Source organism: Vulpes vulpes, chromosome 11, assembly GCF_048418805.1.
Source record: "Vulpes vulpes isolate BD-2025 chromosome 11, VulVul3, whole genome shotgun sequence".
Taxonomy (NCBI): domain Eukaryota; kingdom Metazoa; phylum Chordata; class Mammalia; order Carnivora; family Canidae; genus Vulpes; species Vulpes vulpes.
In genome coordinates, this window is record NC_132790.1 from 48,801,214 (window position 1) to 48,815,693 (window position 14,480).

At 35.8% G+C, this 14,480-nt stretch overlaps 1 protein-coding gene across 5 annotated transcripts in view; it reads left to right on the plus strand.

The window, feature by feature from the left end:
• Positions 1-14,480, plus strand: part of CNTN5 (contactin 5) — a 1,288,935-nt gene that overhangs the window by 1,268,055 nt on the left and 6,400 nt on the right. For all 5 annotated transcript variants that reach the window (XM_072726266.1, XM_072726270.1, XM_072726267.1 and 2 more), the window contains 3 exons: positions 4,566-4,752; positions 5,190-5,302; positions 13,678-13,846. In XM_072726266.1, the coding sequence (XP_072582367.1) occupies positions 4,566-4,752; positions 5,190-5,302; positions 13,678-13,846 (469 nt within the window). The remainder of the gene's footprint in view (positions 1-4,565; positions 4,753-5,189; positions 5,303-13,677; positions 13,847-14,480) is intronic.

The window sequence follows — 14,480 nt, forward strand, 5'->3', positions numbered from 1 at the left end:
TAGATAGTGATAAGAAAAAGGAGAACATTTCTTATGTATTTAAAGAGCTATCCAGAATATGAAGAGAATGTACAAAACAAAAAGTAATTAAATTAAAATATTCATTAGAAGCAATAAAATGCAAGTTTGATACTACTAAATATTTGAACTAGTGCTTCAGAGTACAAACTTGAGAAGTAACCCCAAAATGAAAACTTAATTAATAAGGAAATTTAAGGTGCGAGAGAAAATGGCAGATGTGAAGGACAAGAGAAATTTGGTCCATAAGCAATAGGTAACCTGTCAAGAAGATTGATTGATATAGAGCAAAGATTGATATAGAGCAAAAGCAGTAACAACAACAAAGAAAAAAAATCCAAAGTAAACAAACAGTCCCAAATCAAAATAACCAAAATATATACCACAGAGTTTCAGGAAATATTATAGTCTTACCAACTCTCTCTTTGAAGTGCCCATAACTAATCACCGTAACCCTAGTTCAAGCTATCTTCATTCCCTACCCAGTCTCTGGCAACATCTTCTAACTGCTCTCCTGCATCTACTCTAGCCCTTTTCCAATCTCCTCTCCATACTGCAACCATTGCCAAATAAAGTAAACAAGCAGATAAATTACGATAGTTTCATATAGTGTCATGATTACAAGTGATAATAACAAAACTCAGAATGACATAAAAGAGAGATGGTTTCTTTAGAGAAGTGGTCAAGGGAGACTTCTCAGGTAAACTAAACCATTGGTGAAAAGAGAGCCATTTATAAATTTTTTTTAATTTTTATTTATTTATGATAGTCACAGAATGAGAGAGAGAGAGAGAGAGAGAGAGAGAGAGAGGCAGAGACATAGGCAGAGGGAGAAGCAGGCTCCCTTCGGGGACCCTGATGCAGGACTGGATCTCAAGACCGAGGATCATGACCTTAGCCAAAGGCAGACACTCATCCACTAGCCACCCAGTTGCCCCTGTTCTTAACTCCTAAACACAGAAAAGCCCCAAGATATAGCCCCATCCTTTGTCTCTTAGACTAAAATAAACCACAGTTACCCTCAACTTCCACATCAGCCTAGCCGGACTTTTTTCAGCCCTATAGATAAATTGTTCTCCTCTCCAGACTGCACACACTATTCCTCTGCCTCCCCTCCCTCTTTGCCTGCTTAACTCCTACCCTTCTTTCTACCAATGCTCAACTACCTCTCTTAGTAAAGCCTTCCCTGACTAGCCTCTCTCTACTGAGACCTAGTTCATATCATACATCTCTAGCAGGTAGCTTGTCAGAACCACAATTTTACATTTGTGTGGTTATTCATTCAATGGCGATTTTAACTATTATTTTTTTTAATCAATAAACTTTTTTTTTAAAAGCAGTTTTAGGTCTACAGCAAATTTGAGCAGAATATAAAGAGAATTCCCACATACTCCTATCCCCACACACTTACCACCTCCCTCACTACATTTATTAAATTCAAGGACTACAATATTGAATGAACAGTGATCACTGAGTGTAGTTAAAGATGTAGAAATAAGTGACTGCAGAAACTAAGAAAAAAGCTGTATTTTTTAAAATCTAACAGGTAGCGAAAATCCAGAGAAGATAAAATATTAGGGAGACTCCTTCACTGATTATATATATATATATATATATATATATATAGCTATTTGAAAACTGAGAAGTAGGAAAAAGTTCACAACTCAACCACTAACCATCTACTGCAAATGGCAAAAATCATGGTTTTCAGATCCTGCAATTTCATGTAAAAGACTTAGGTTGTGCGTGACATGAATATCCTAGAACCATCACACCAGAAAATCAACTATACTATCTGCATAGTGATAATTATAATTATCCTGGAGGATCAACTTTGGGAAAAAAATGGATATTTAATAAGAAGAGCCATCCTGTAAATTTAGGTTCAAATCTATACTCTTATCTCAATATCTTACAGATATTAGCTGACTCAAGTCATGCTTCCTGTCTGCCACTAATCATATCATATGTCATTATAAATTTAAATAAAGTTTTTAAGAGACAAAATTGGACAATCAAAACAATATGAAGGATATCAAAACCAAGATACTAATTGATTTACAAATAACAATAATCAGAAATATTAAAACATTAATAAAAAATAATTCAAGTAGTTTAGTGATAATTAGTAGTTTAGTGATAATTCAAGTAGTTTAAAAATGATTCATAAAACTGAGGTAAGTAGTATTTTGCCTATTTTATAAACAAGGATATAGAAATTCAGTGGTTAAGTAATTTGTTCAGTTATATACAGCTTACAGATTAAAAAAAAAAAGTAAGTTTCAAATATAGGCTTTCTGGCTCCCAACCCATGATCGACCTAGAGTTTGCAATAGTTTGATATATCCTAAACTCATAAACTATTTTTGGAAATGAAAATTTGTACAAACTATTTGAAAACTAATGTGACATTTTTTTATAACAAAAAGCCTAACAGTTTTTGTCATTTTAGACCCCATAATCTTCTGTGTGGTGTTCTATCCCAGAGAACTAATCCAATATGTAGAAAACAATACAGGTGAAGATATTTATGGCAACATTTTAACATTTTTTTTTTCAAATTTTTTTTTTATTTTTATTTATTTATGATAGTCACAGAGAGACAGAGAGAGAGGCAGAGACATAGGCAGAGGGAGAAGCAGGCTCCATGCACCGGGAGCCCGATGTGGGATTCGATCCCGGGTCTCCAGGATTGCGCCCTGGGCCAAAGGCAAGCGCCAAACCACTGCGCCACCCAGGGATCCCTGTGCCTGCATCTTTTCACTTAGCATAAAGTTAACCAAGGTCCATCCAGGTTGCGGCCTGTCTCGATCGCACACTTCACTCCTCTTTAGGATCAAACACTATTCCATTGGGCGCATGTGCTACATTTTGCTTATCGACTCCTTTTGTTTGTTGGAAAATACCCAAATGTTCCACAATAGGACGCTGGTTAAATAATATTTGATATACCGACATATAATAGAATATTACTTTGAAAAATGAGAAAATATTTATATGTAACTATAATGTTAGAGAATAAAAGTAGGACATAAATTATAGGTACATAATTATATTAAATATATGTAATGAAAATAAAAGAAGAGATACACAGACACAATTATCTGTGATAAAATAGTAGGTTATCTATGCTTCCAGTTTTAGATATTTATATATGTTTTAATGTTTTTAACCTAATTTCAAGTGATTTCATATAGAGTTCAAAGTGTATGGGTTGATTAAATATATCATCAGGATGGAAATTGAATCATTGGAGAAAAAAATTGAATGAGGAAGTCTCAACCTCAAGGTGTGTGTGACTTCTGACTACTGTTATTACCTCAACTCTGATTTAAGAAGCATCAAAGAAGCACAATGTTAAACTCCAAATATTTTGTTTTTGTTTTTGTTTTTCTTCTTTCCCATCAGGGGAAAAAATGAGGGGGCAAATAATCCATTTTACTGTAAAAGTAACAACTCTTTTAAAAAAAAAATACCAAAAAAAGAATGTGTGGATTTTTTTTTTTTAGATTTTTCTTCAGGTTTTATTTTTTAATTCCTTTTAGATAAGCTTTTTATTTTAATTCCAGTAAAATTAACAGACTGACTTCTTATGGCTATGCTGGAAATGGCAGTCATGCCTAAGACTAAGAATATTTTAATAAAAAACAAAAACCCCTCACTGCCCACAATGTATAGCAGCAACCGTAGGTGAAAGCCTCTGGAAAATGTGGTGTTTGGCTTTCTAGCTTCTACTGTAGACAAAGTACTTGAAGAAGGATGAAAGTGATCTACTTCTTTCACCAAGTAATTCATTGGGGGGAGGAGGAGACAATGTTCCATTGTTTTTACTACAATAAGTAAGTAGAAGAATAAAAACTACTCTTTATTCACTTAAATATAGTAACATTCTAATGTCGGACATAGTGTTAAACTTTAGGTATACAAAGACAATTATTTAAATTTACAAAGCGTTCAAATTTGGGATAGGAGCAGCTACCATGAGCTTATAATCAGGAAAAATCATCTCAATGCATAAATTGTGCTTTGATAGAAGAGTTCCTTTCTGTCTCCCTCCCATATCCTAGCCATGTGATATGTCTACATTTAGAGCACTCCCAGGTATGGCTTCTCTATTAAACCCGTATAGCTTGTGTTATTCACCTTTATGAGGGCCCAGAAGGAAATATTATTCATGTCTCTTTCTCACATAATGCATTCAAAGCTCCATGGCTTTGAAAGGTAAAAGGTTCTGACAACCAATGAGAAAAGAGTGCCTCAGTTTCTTTGAATGATCCTTTCTTAATGTCAGGATATATTTTTGGCTCTTTCCAAGCAACTCATGCTACCAGGTTAGAAGGGAGCACCTTTTGTTGCTCTGCTGAGTACTGCTCTGACGCACACAGATGCAAATCAGGCAGTGACTAAGACTGTTTTTTGCCTCATTAGTAGTACCTGTTAATTGAATAATAAAAGAGTGATTTCTTAGGGCTTTAGGAAAACATCGAACAATCACAAGTATAGAAGAAACTTCAAAATTAATCTGTCATTTAATAATTTGTTGACAGGTTGGTTATTGGAAAGACATGGAACAAGAAGATGCAGCAGAAACAGTCAAAACTAGAGCGAATGAGTCATCTGTCATTCTGACAGGATTAGAAGGAAATACTTTGTATCACTTCACAGTGAGAGCTTATAATGGAGCTGGATATGGGCCACCTAGCAGTGAAGTGCATGCAACCACCAAGAAATCTCGTAAGTGACCTGGGCTTTTTGTTTGTTTCAGACAAAAGGGAAACATCTTTTAAGATGTTTGAAAGTCATGTGAGGTACATAATATAAGGAGAGTTGAAGGGGGGTTTTGATTCACAGTCTTGCTTGAATGCTTAGATCTGAATTCCAAAACTAGCTCAGAAAATTTTGCATTCACAACAGATAAAAGTTATCTTCCTGTGAAACAAGGCCAAGCGATTTCGACACAGAAGAAAGATAAAAGAATTCTGGTTCAAAAGCTCAGTAGATGAGCTATTAAAATACACTGGAGCAAAAACACTCCTTATCTGATTCCGGCTGGAAAGAAGCCTATGGTGCCACCAACCACTAACCACAAGAAAACACTGAAATACAAAGATTTAAGTGAAGAAATGTAATCAAGACTCTTTGTCAGTTCACTTTCACTTTTTATTTTGCAGCCCCTAGTCAAGCACCCAGCAACCTCCGGTGGGAACAGCAAGGCTCCCAGCTTTCTCTGGGCTGGGAACCAGTCAGACCATTAACCAATGAATCTGATGTCATGGGCTACAAGGTCAGTATAGTTTCTTCACTCTTTTGTATAGATAGTCACCTTGAAAACTGCTATTATGAGGATGTACAATTAATAGGGCATAAAAAAGCCATTAGCGTACCTGTTTTTCCCCAATCATCTTCTACCTAAAACTTAGAAGAAAGCCTCCCTGTAATGGGGAAGCCAAGGCAGTCAAAAACAGGTTTAACTGTGCAAAGCATGGAAAGGGAATGAGTGGGGAAAGCAGTAACAATTTGAACACAGGATGAAGTTGGCTCTCTGAACCAGTGTCAGGACAAGCAGAGCTTATGCAGAGAGTCCTGGCATCCCCTCCCAGAAGACAAACTTTTTCTGGCAGATGACAAAGACTAGATGACTTCATATGAGTGTAAAGACTATTAGTAAAAGAAGAAGAAATGCCAGGGCCCGTACACTGGGTTAAGTCCATGGAGAGACAGCAAGCTACAAAATAGGCACAAAATAGGCCCTTCACATACAGTCATCCTGAAATGTGCCAGCAAGAGAGCTGGAAGTATGAAAGCATTTGGTTTGTTTTTGAAAAACAACTTTATTGGGATGCCTGGGTAGCTCAGCGGTTAAGCATCTGCCTTTCAGCTCAGGGCATGATCCCATATCCGGCTCCCTGCAGGGAGCCTGCTTCTCCCCCCTGCCTATGTCTCTGCCTCTGTGTCTCTCATGAATAAATAAATATTTTTTTTAAAAAAAGAAAGACAACTTTATCTCTAATTTTTAAATATATGTGGCCTATGTATGGATTTGGTTGAATTTCAATTATTTTTCATCAGGTTCCATTATTGTCTTAAACTTCATACAGAACCATATGTTGAATATTATTTATATCAGAAATTTTAAGCATTTTAGTAATATTTAGACTGAAAATCATCATTTATGTGGTTTTTCAATTATCAGAAATGGCAACAGTATTTTGTACATAAAGTGCTAAAATTGTGAAGCTAAAAACTGAAGAAGTTATAAATGAAATATATTTTTAAGGTAAATAATTCCCATTAATCATATTTTAAGACACAAATTATGTTATTACTTACAGACTCTAATTAGCATGGTTGGCAGACACCCTCATTACTCAAACATACACTATTGAAATCTGTTCTAATCCTCAGAGATATTGAATATGATCTTTCGAGGGAGGGCAGGTGAGCCATTTTTCATACCCTTCTCTTAGTGCTCTTCCTATACTCTTACCCCAAATAACCATGTCTTTACAACTTTCCTCTAAGGCAAATAAACCCTCGATAATTAGAGATAGCAGTATGGTCAGAAATGGTGATAGACCTTCCAAGAGCCAACCTAAAATCATTAGATATGGTAAGCAAACTCCCCAACTAGAGAGGCAAGGTAGAAAACAAGGAAAAGTGACATGAAAGCATATGTCAGAACCAATAAGCATAAGGCACCTCTCAGGTACTAATACTTGAAGAATATGTGAGGTTGAACATAGGGTTCCCAGGCAAGGTGATCCTTCTTTTGCTCACAATTACCCCATCTATCTCTGTCACTGTTCTTCCTCTTTATATGCGGCTGTTTCCCCAACTAGATTATATATATAATTGAAGGCAAAAACTCTTTCTCATCACTTTATCCCCAATGCTTCTAGAATGGATGAATAAATTAACTAATTTAACCCAGCTGGAAGTATATCATGCAATTACTCATATGTGTGTATTATCAGATGTGTGCTTCCAGTATGATCTTCCCATTTGTTAGGTGTAGCTGGAAAAGAGCACTAGCTTCTGAATCAGACTTTCATTCAAATCCTAGTTATGTAACTCTGAGCAAGTTGCTTAATCTTTCTGAGTCTCATTTTCTTAATTTCAAAATGGCACAAATAACAACAAAATAATATCTATCATACAAGATTATTTTAAGGATTAAGATAATTTATGTAAAATAGCATATAGCTGTTAGCGTATAGAAAGTGCTCATTTCAAAATAGCTACTATTTATTCTAATTGTTTTGGGAAAAGGATATCTGATTAGGTGAAATTTTAACAAAAGGAACTTATCTTTGAAAGTTGCATGCCAGCTCTGTCTTAAAGAAGACGGCACAGGTTAACCATGGAATACCTTCTTGCTGGCGGAAGAATCATTAGCATTTTCCATTTTAGTTGTATAAGTTAATAACAAGTAGGTACACATTGATAGAGGACTTTATTCTTTTATTTCCTTGAAATGGTTATACTTTCTTATGTCCTGGAGAAGAAAGAGTTCATTCCTAAAAAAGGAATCTGCTGATAACAAATGGAGTGAGACCTCAAAGCCTGTTCTTTTGCAACTAAATCTTGTTTTGTTTTTTTTTTCCTAAAGATTTTATGTCTTTTTTCATGAAACACACACACACACAGAGGCAGAGACATAGGCAGAGGGAGAGGCATGCTCCATGCAGGGAGTCGGATGTGGGACTTGATCCGGGAACTCCAGGACCACGCCTTGGGCCAAAGGCAGACGCTCAACCGCGGAGCCACCCAGGCATCCCTACAACTAAATCGTATTAGAGCATCTGATGGACAGGATAATCCTCAGTGAGAGTCCTATTGGCAGAAATGTCACAAAGGGCCTGAGAGAAAGAGGACTTGAGGCAGATTAATGACTGAAGCTTAATGCAGAGCCTAGATTCTACTGGGCAAGTCTGATTTTCACAAAGCAGGTGGCTAAGGATGAAAGCTCCTGCTAACACAGGTACAGTGACTGTGAATGTGATTAGAAACAATAGCTGCAATATTTTTTAAAGATTTTATTTATTTATTCATGAGAGATACACACAGAGAGAGAGGCAGAGACACAGGCAGAGGGAGAGGCAGAGGGAGAAGTAGGCTCCAGGCAGGGAGCCCTATGTGGGACTGGGTCTCGGGACCCAAGGGTCACACCCTGGGCCGAGGGCAGGCGCCAAACAACTGAGCCAGCCAGGGATCCCCGTAGCTGCAAATTTAAACTACAGAGATATAACCCAGAGAACACAAACTTGTAGCCCCCTTTTCTTAGCATGACTTTGAGGAAAACTCCTCCAGCGTAGGCAAGGATCTACACTGCATATAAAGAGCTGTACCATCTGGCTGGAGGTTCACACAAGTATGGAGTGAACTCAGCCTCGGCTGAGCATGACCTCTTTAAGTTCTACCACAGCCCCTAAATTACTACCAGACCAAGAGTAACCTAATCATTGAATCAAGAATACCAGCATATATAGCATACATACACACATATACATATATACACATACATCGTAAGCACAATGACACAGAGCAGTCACAAAAGATTAACAAAAATAGGAACAACTCAGCATACTCTTTCTCCATCCATGAGGTAATTTGAGGTAGAGGACTTCCTGCTAAACAGTACAAGAAAGCTTCCACAATTAATTGTAATATCAAAAAGAGAAGTAAATTTATTTTTACTCTTTGTCTTTGCCAAGTTACTTTACTTTTAAAAGCAAAAGAGATCAGTAGAAATGAATATGGTGTGTAGGTTTGAGGCTGGGAAACTTTGAGTCCATACCTGAGGTTTAAAATGCAAGGACTGTGTATTCCACCTTTTGTATTAAGTCCAAAGTAGATGAATTCAGAAAACTCTTCATCTAGAAGTTTTCCAGAATGTGAAAATGATTGAAAAGTGACAAATATGGAGGAAAAATAGATTTGTTCTCCAGACCTGATCCATAAATAATACACTCATTTTTTTTCTTATACTTAGGATACTAAATACAGAATTGAACTCATTCTTTAAAAATAAACTTCAAAAAGAGCATAATAAAGTAATGATAATTAAACAGTGGAATTTGACATTCAATGAATCCATTTTTCTAAGAAGTATGGATCTTACTTCTTTACTTATTTCAGAGATTGAAGTATCAACATATATAAAAACAAGATGTTAACAGAGAAAGATATGATGAGAAATTATGTGCAACGTGTTAAGAAGATAAACAGGTCTCTTCATCATAAATCAGGGACCTCAAAAATGACCAAGAATACAGTGGAAGAAGGATGGAATCAAGCCATATATGGCTGTGTCAGAGAAGACACATTAAAATGAAATCCATTCATAAATGTTAACTATTACCTAGTTGTGAAATTTCTTACTGCTTTTTGAGATCATCCAAGAGATCTTAAGCATCTTGAGATTTTAGCAAGTCCATATTTGATAGCAATAATTTCAAGATATCACAGCTTTCATTATAAAGTAAGAGAAATAGAAGCTTGAAAAACCAGAATAATATTAGGAAAAGACTGTCTTGTGAAGATATGGCTACAAACTATTCTCACTCAAATAGAATAACTCCCCATTTTAAAAGTTAAATCTAATTTGGGAGTTTACTTAGTGTATTTATAACTTCTTCAGTTCACTACTATGCCTTTTTTCTTACATTTCCCAAGTTGAAAACAGCCACCTTTATTATTAATATATAATTTATAAGTGATTGTGAAAATGGAGCAAAAATTTCAAATAATTTTTTTCTAATTTAATGGTTTTTTCCCGAATAAACACTTTTAATGAAGAAAATGTAATTTTTATAATTCCTCTCATGTGGGGTCTGTATCTAGCATCTTTAACTAATTTTGGCACATCTACTGCTGGCTTTCCTAAAGGAATACCAATAACAAAGCTGTGGAATAAAGCATATTCAGCCATAATTCTCTTTAATAATCTTGAGAATGGAGGAATGTTTTCCTTATACTATGAAAGAAGTTTACCAATATAATAAAGTAAAACAACCATCTTATCTTCATCTTATTCTCATATAGATTTAAGCCCAAGTGAAAGGGAAAATGATTATTAAATGCCCAGGAGCTATAGTTAGTGGACACTTGTGCAAACATCCCATTCCTCACTAAGAGAAACTTCTGTCTATTCCCAAAACAAAACAAAACAAAGCAGTCAGAAGGAATTTGGGACAAGGACCTCAGGCTACATACCAAAGAAATGTTTTCTAGGCTACATCTAGACAGTATCGTTTCCTAGATATATAACCCTTTCTCTATGTTTCCTCCCCCCTCACGTCTACTTTCTGCCTATTTACAGAGCCAGGCAGAGTAGGGAAATATCAGGCTCAGAGTTTACTGGTTATTATGTGTTCCATCAATATAGACAGAAGTCTTTATTTATTCAACTTAAATATCAGGGCCTTCCAGACTCTTGAGACGCATGTACACTTGGATTGATATTTGATTCCACATCCTACAGTATTCTGAAGACCACCTCTATATTTATCCAACTTCTCTAGGGAGACATTAAGTCTTTGTCCATTCTAGTCTCACTGACTTCCTGTATCTTGAAGCTGGTCCTTCATCTGATACTCACTCCACATATGGGATTCAGTCTCTTTCTTGTGATACCCACAAATTAAAAAGACTCCTATATAATGGCTTATACTATCCTCTTACATGTGATTATGCTTGAAGTTTTTTATAATAAAATATTTTTAAAATAAAACAGAAATGGCTTATATAACATCAAATATATATATATTTAGAAAGTAGACTTGATAGAAATGTTGGCAGCAGTGGGTCGAGTGAAAAGCATACCATACAAACCAATATCTGAACAGTGCCAGTTCCCTTGCCCATAGGAAGTCTCGTTCTTAAAAGTGCTTTAGGCCGTCGTCCAATCAGTGGTCTCTCACTGCTGCTTGTGGCCCTCCGACTTCGCTTCATCCTGCTACTATCATCTTGCTGACTTCTCCGCACCCTCCCATTGCCCCTGGGACTTCAGATCCCTCATCCTCTGTAATGAAGAGCACCTGTCCCCTTGACTATTCCCAAGATGCTCAGCTGCTGAACAGGCCTCCCGTTTAATAGGATACAGTTTTCTCAAGGGTACTTTTGGGTAAAACCAGTAAAAATTTACTGCTTTATCTTTAAGCCTACTCACAACATTATTGTGTCACCATCAGACATATAGACTAACCATTTCCAGATTATGTGTTTCAGAATAGCAGTACCACATTAGTTTTTGTTCAGAATCACTTCTTTAGATAATTCACCCCTCCCAGCTTGTTAAGTAGAATTTGAGAATAAATTTGAAAATACAATTTCCTTTATGCTGAAAGATAGCTGTCATCACAACTGCCATTCTGTAAATGTCCAAATTCTGAAAGTACTCCTTGGACTCCTTATTGTCAATAACTATTTTTGACATGTCTTGATAACTCCTTAACCTTCTCATATTTCTCATTCTCATTTGTTTTGCTAAATCAGGATTTTAAAATAAGCTGAGATTCTCTCAAGCACCTAAGACTAACCATTAATTTAATATATGTTTTCACTGAGTATACCTACTTACTGACTCATAGCATCACATCTCCCTGGATATACTGGTAAAAGCCACATTTAATCTCAAACTCCTTTTGCTACCATTGACTGATATTATTACTGCTTTTACTTTTTGTTTCTAAATCTCAACTGATCCACAAATTTTTCTTCAACTCTGGATTTTACAGCAACATTAGATATGCATTACTAACTGCATTTTTCTTTGTCATAAGAGTTGTAATTTATTGAACCATAATAACTATGTCCTCTAAAATAGTCACTCCCCTGCCAATCCTCACCAATTTACATACTTTCCCATTGCCATAAATTTACTTTCTAATTACCTCATATGGATGATCAGAATTCTAATTCATTATACTGCTATAGTCAAAATGAGAAGCATAAATTCTGATATAATTGTTATTTTTTTAAGCTGAAAGAACCTGCTATGGGCGTGCTCTAAGAAATGTTTCTGATTCCCCAAATCTTGACAAAGTACCACTTTGTGCATTGCTATATCACCAAATACATTTTCTATTGCGATATATATCACACTTCAATGCATTGGTATCTGTCTCACTATTATACTGTAAGTGCCATGAGAGCAGAAACCATGTGGTCTTTTCTGTTACGAGTCTTCAATATATAGCACTGTGCCTGGCCCACATGATATGCCCGATAAATATTTGATGATACTCTTATCAATTTGCAACTACGTTGAGGCTATGGCTTCCTTCCCTATGAGTATTTTAGTACATACAATTATTACATATGCTAAATACTTTCAGAGAGAAGTTACTTCTCTCCTGAGACCCTGAAGTAAATTTAAATCTGTGAAAGATAAAGGAAGCGAAATGGAGGGACCATTCATTACCAGAATGCAAAAGGAAGGATCAAGTACAGGAAAGCTTCAATATATGTCAATATTGTTCTACCAAAGGTTTTTTCCCCCCTCTGTGTAAGTTAGTTCAAGCTCAAAACACATTTTTATAAGAAAAATTACAAATTTTTATCTAGCTTTCTAAGGCAGTCCATTATTTATGATGCAATTGAAATACTGACCATTGACAATAAACAATAATGGCAATGAAAGAGCTTTCTCTTCTAAGTTTACTATGTACCAGGTCTTATAGTGGGACCAAATTTGCCCAGAAAGAAATACGGCGATTGCAGTTTATTTTGTTTGTAGGAGATTATTTTGAATCCAAATCTGTAAGTAGAAACAATTAATATAGTTCTGAAGCAGCTCTGAACTTAAATCAAAATACTAAACTTCTAAGGCAATTTCTTCCCTAACTAGCCACATGGTCTTGTATAAATTGCATAATTTCTATGATCTTTACTTTCTGATATATAAAATAGGATAATTTTATGCCCTAATTTATAATTCTGAAATCATTTGCTGTGATACATGTTCCATTCTAGTACCATGGACAAGTGTCAAAAAGGCCTTAACTTTAGTACCCAAAGTTTCCAAATGCCACTTCACAGAAAAGCAAACAACCAGAGAAGTAAATAAAAACACTAAAATTTTAATTTTTTAGCAATTTTCTACATTGTTAAAGATTTATTGTTGATATATTTAACAAATTATCTTTTCGTCCTTTGAATTTGAAGATGAGAGCTATGAGTACTCCCTCATAATACTCTTCATTTCACTAAGCAAGATTAAAAGACTTTTAGTGATATGCTTCCTCACTACCTACTGCTCCAGTCTCGTATCACTATCCTCGTATGTCTTCTGTTTATGCCATACCCTCATGCTATAGTTCCTTATTGCCTAGGTGTATTTTTTTCATTTTCTCTTATCTTTTCCTAGAATTCACATCCCTTTCTCTAACTGGTGAACTCTACTCATCTTCAGATACTTAGCTCAAACATCACTTCCTTTGAAAAGCCATTTCTAATGCACAGAGAATTAAACTCTCTTCAGTATTTCCAAGTACCTTATGCACACTCCATTGCTGCATATAGCACATACATTTGATTACATATCTGTCAAAGCTGTAAGCTCCCTTAGCTCAAAATGTGACATATAGTAGTCAGTCAATAAACATTTGGAATCCTCAGCTGAATATCAAATGTTTAAACCTCTGTTATTATTTCCAGGTTTTTTATAGACAAGAGGGGCACAGCAACAGTCAAGTTATTGAAACACAGAAACCTCAAGCAATAGTACCACTCCCCGATGCTGGAGTCTATGTTATTGAAGTTCGAGCATACAGTGAAGGAGGGGATGGGACAGCTAGTTCCCAAATCAGAGTACCATCCTATTCAGGTAAGTTTTGGCATAATAGGCTTAATCTGATGACCACTAACAATGTTAAATGGTGTAAACCTCACCAAAATTAATATGATGGATTGCATGGTTGAAAACTTTGGAAGTCCTTACTATGTTTAGGCATGATCATAAGTCTTATTGGTCATAAGTCTTTTACATCATTTTATTTAGTCTTAGTAATAATCGTATGAAAGAGATATTGTTCATATTTTAGGGAAAATTTAAGTAACTTGCCTAAGATCATACTAAGTTGAAGAACCAAGATTTAGACCCAAGTATGCTTGTCTCCAGGGCCACATATCTTCACCACTACCATAATTATTAACCAGAATGGGATTAAAGGAAGAGAAATTTTACAAATTTAGAAATGAGCAACCAGGGACGCCTAGGTGGTTCAGCGGTTTAGCGCCTGCCTTTGGCCCAGGGCATGATCCTGGAGTCCCTGAATCAAGTCCCACATTGGGCTCCCTCCATGGAGCCTGCTTCTCCCTCTGCTTATGTCTCTGCTTCTCTTTGTGTGTCTCTCATTAATAAATAAAATATTTTAAATCTTTTTTTTAATTTTTATTTACTTATGATAGTCACAGAGAGAGAGAGAGAGAGGCAGAGACACAGGCAGAGGGAGAATCAG